Source organism: Triticum aestivum, chromosome 2D (genome assembly GCF_018294505.1).
Source record: "Triticum aestivum cultivar Chinese Spring chromosome 2D, IWGSC CS RefSeq v2.1, whole genome shotgun sequence".
Taxonomy (NCBI): Eukaryota; Viridiplantae; Streptophyta; class Magnoliopsida; order Poales; family Poaceae; genus Triticum; species Triticum aestivum.
The window spans coordinates 390,736,949-390,741,268 of NC_057799.1; the positions used below are offsets into that span (position 1 = coordinate 390,736,949).

The window sequence follows — 4,320 nt, forward strand, 5'->3', positions numbered from 1 at the left end:
TCTTTAATAGGAGTACTAGAGATCAACTTTCCCCCTAAAAGAATAAAAATAAAAGAAAATAGTAGAGATCAACTTGAAAACAGCAAATACAAAACGAAGTTCAATACAAAATAGCAAGAAATATTGACGAGAAGACCAGAGTAGCACTGTAGCACCGCACAGTCCATTGCCGTCTCTGGGTGCCCAAACACACTGTCAGACGCCACTGCCTCTACAAGAGGGATGCACTCATGCGGTCGTGCTTTGACGCGACGAGACGGGACGAGTTGAAACAAACAGTGGAACAGCGCTGTTGGCTGGTGGAGCGGCAACGCCAGGGCTCTTGACAGCGTCGTCGTCGTGCCGGTGCGCGCGCCACGCCGATGCAGCAGCACGGGGCGACCCGGTGCTGGGTCCGGTAGCGCCTTCGCCGGCGCTCGTGTGCTCGTGCAATCAGTCCAGCGGAGCGTTGGCGCCCCGCGTGCACGGCGCACGACTCGCCCAACCGTGCTACAAATAGCAGCGAAAGACTAGACGAGTACTCAAACCTAGCCAAACCGGGCACTGCATGCACACAGGGGCGGGTTTCCTGTCACCAAAACACAGGGCATTGCTGGATCCAGATCCGGGCGACACGGCAGAGGTACGAAGTTTTAGGCGACAACAAAACCACGAGGTGCGAGAGGCCAAATCCCACCGAGGACGAGGAGAAGGGAGAGGGGAGAGATCGTGTCGGATCCTGCCCCGCACCGAAAGCCACAGACCGTGCCTAATCGCCATCATCACACACTACACCCAAGCCGATGAGACAACTCAGTCGGCACGGACGGACACAAGGGCAACGTTCGACCCCACGCAACAGCAGCAGCAGTAGAGCGCCAAGCCGGGCGGCGTGCTCGGCCAAGCTCCGGCCGGCTCCACCACCGCGGCGCGGCCTACCACTCGGCCCGGCCGGCCGGACCGGAGGGCGCAAATGGGAACAAAAATCTACGGCCACCACCGGCCAAGGCAGGAGGCGGCGATGCTGGCTGGAGAGCAGGCCGGCCGATTACGAGGTGGCACTCCAGCCGAAAGCCACACCAACATTCAAAAAAAAAAAAGAGCTTAAAGCCACACGAGTGCGACCAGACCAAACCAAAACACTGCAACTGCAATTTAGAGAAGCTTCCAGGCACAAATCCCCATGCACTCTACTGCCAGGGACAAATTAATGCGGCATTAATCTTGACACTTGACAGGGCACGATGATTAGTCACTCACTGCAGCTACTACACTAGTCTAGCACTGGTGGTAGTACTAGGATTAAAGCAAGACAAGAAAGATAATGAACCTTCAAACAGCGGCGCCTAGCTAGAATTAGAGTGGGGGTACAAATATGCCCTCGGTCCGGTACCACGATGTACGGCACGGCCGCTGCGGGGGAGGCATGCGGGGGATCAGGGGGGTCGTTTACACCACCTGCTTGCTCACAACTGGCTGACAGTGCATTAATTAAATCTAAAGCCCTGGCGATTATTAGAACTCGGTACTCATTAGCTAGCGCTAGCACGGCTAGACGCTGATGGGGGAGGGGGAGGGCGATGAGACGGCGGCGCGTGGAGGCGAGTCGTCGTCCGTGTCGTCGTCGTCTCCGTCTCCGTCGCCGGTGCCCGCTCCAACGCCAACGCCAGCGCCAGCGCCAGCGCCGGTCCCAGTGCCAGTGCCGAGGACTCCTGGGTTGATGCCGATGCCCATCCCCATGCCCATGCCCATACCGGCCGCGGTGGAGGTGGGCGAGGCGAGCTGGTGCTTGTGGTTGTGCATCCAGACCTTGAGGACGTTCCGCTTGACGCCGATCTCGAGGCAGAAGCGCTCGAGGGCGCCGCCGTCGTCGCGGTTGATGCGCCACCCCTGCTTCTCGGCGAAGGCGCGCATCCTCTCCTTCTGCTCCGGGGTGAACTTGGTCCGGTGCCGCTTCCTCGAGAAGCTCCCGCTCCCGCACCCTGGGCTGCAGTCGTCCGCCCGGGGAGGCGTCTCCGAGCCGGCGCGCGCGGGGTCCAGCAGGGCGTGGTGCCACGCGGCGGGCACGGCGTGGTACGGCAGCGCGAGCTGGGGCGGCCGCGGGGGCGCCGACGGGAGGAAGCCCTGCAGCACGGGGTGGTGCGGCGGCGGGTGATGGTGGGGGGGCGGCGGCGGGGGCGGGCTGAAGAAGAAGGGCGCCGGGCACGCCCCGCCCGCGAGGCTACCCGCGCGGCGGTGGAAGCTGCGGTGGCAGCCGCAGGCGGCGCACTTGAGCGAGTCGGGCGAGGCCGGCATGTACTCCCCGCAGCCGTCGAAGGCCTGGCCGCCCATGGCAGCGGCGTGGTTGCGCATGCACTCCTTGTACTTGGCCCCGGCGTCGCCCCCGGCGCCGCTGCCTCCCTCGTAGGGCACCAGGCTCAGGTGATCCATCATGTCCGCACGAGAGGAGAGCTCGCTCCCTTCCCACCACCACCACTCACGCGCTCTCTCGCTCACCCACCCACTCGCGCGTGGCCACTCTCGCTCGCTCGCTAGAAGAAGGAAGGCGTATCGCTTTCGCAGCAGCGGTAGAAGCGACCACCGGCCAAGGAGGGGAGGAGCTAGGGGGTTTTATCTGCGCGCGGACCACCGTCACCCATCAGGTGTGAAGCGTAAATTAGTTCGTTAATTAATGCGACGACTTTGCCCCTCATACTATGCTCACAGAATAATTAATTTGACTCTAGGCACTACTGCAAAGAAGCAGCAGTACACACAGTAAAAGCAATATTTTACGAACAGTAAAACTGACAATATTTTACCAACAGTAAAACTGATCTTGATCTGCTATGCTGCTTTGTGTTGATGATGAGGCGGCGAGATCACGTTCGCGCGCGGTGCCACGTGGAAGCGGGAAGGGGTGCCTGCAGGCGCCACGTGAGACGGGACTCGACGAAGGGTGGTAACAGCGGCAACGTGTCGACCGGGCATTGGGGCCGGATACCATTGTTACCACAACAGTAACCGCTCGGGCCCGCCACGTGAGGGTGCCGTGGTGTACTACTCGGCGTCAGATGATGATGGGACCTCCGCGGACGGACGGTCCTGATGCGATCGGACGGGGAGATGAGGTATGGGCTAACTGCCACCCAAGCGGCCGTGGGGTACGGCATCTTACCTGATCTTCTGTGCCCAGTGTTTGCCTGCCCGGTCCTGTTGCCACCGGGTTCTAGCTCCAATCTTTGTTGCTCTCTGTGTCAATTGATCATTATATTTGCAGCTGATTTAATTACACGGCACAGAAAATATGGCACGTCACGGGACTCAAATGTCAGCGTGGATTTCTCCAACTTCGGTGTCTTTTTTTACCCAAATAATAACGCTCACATGTTGCATGTTTACACTTTGCTCACACGCGTTGATACATGTTGATTCTATTTTGCACGAAACCTAAAGGAATCTGTTAGATTTTGAGTGTCACGTGGGCATCATCGTGTGTGTGCGTTGGAGAGTTCACACATATGACCTACAACACACGGTTGACAGCCGCGCCGTGCGGGCGAACCGGTTTCTGCCTACACAGTTACCACCTAGTCCACGCGTGTGTGACGAACTGCTCTTCGCCCACACGACGCTCGTACGTTATTAGCTGGCAAGTGAAGTTGCGCGTACATGGCAATTAGGTAAACACACATGGCAATTATGATTCGTTGCTATATGGCAATTGCAGTTGTGTGTACGTGGCAACTAGGTAAACACATATGGCAACTGTGATTAACCAGGCAACTATGGTTGGACCACACGTAGCAACTAGTTAATCATACATGTCAACTATTGTTTAACCACGTAGGGCAAGTAGTTTATCACACATGGCGACTATGGTTCGTATACACGCAGCAACTACCGTTACTTAGACATTGCAACTGCATTTGCCATCCCGGATGACTAAAGTTGCCATCCTCGGGGTAACTAAAGTGTCATCCCACGGGGTGCGCCAGGACGTGTGGGCAGATTTGCTTCTTGCCACACACGCGAGGTGAGGATGAGTTGTAGTTTGTTGAGCGTGTGGCAGGAATAGCAGCGCCCACATGTGTGGGCAATTTTAATTTCGCCCACACATGACCCGTGTGGGCTGTCTCATGCTTACGCCACACACAACATATGGGCGGATGTCTAATACCACACGTGTGAGCGTTATCAGCGTCCTTTTTCTAACACAGTATAGACGCGACGCTCATACAAACGCGCATAGACTCTCCCCTATGAACGCACACACTCACGCCCTATCTCTGTGAGCACCTTCGAAAAACTGAGCCGGCATATCATATTGAGATTTACGAAGTCACCGTAGGCGTCTCGTCG

General features: G+C 57.5%; 1 protein-coding gene across 1 annotated transcript; it reads right to left on the reverse strand.

Annotated features, from left to right (window-relative positions):
• Window positions 1–1,144: 1,144 nt before the first annotated feature.
• On the reverse strand, window positions 1,145–2,556 carry LOC123053346 (zinc-finger homeodomain protein 8). Its single transcript, XM_044476808.1, has one exon. The coding sequence runs from the start codon at window positions 2,410–2,412 to the stop codon at window positions 1,531–1,533; it is 882 nt and encodes a 293-aa protein (XP_044332743.1). The 5' UTR covers window positions 2,413–2,556; the 3' UTR covers window positions 1,145–1,530.
• Between the last annotated feature and the right edge of the window lie 1,764 nt (window positions 2,557–4,320).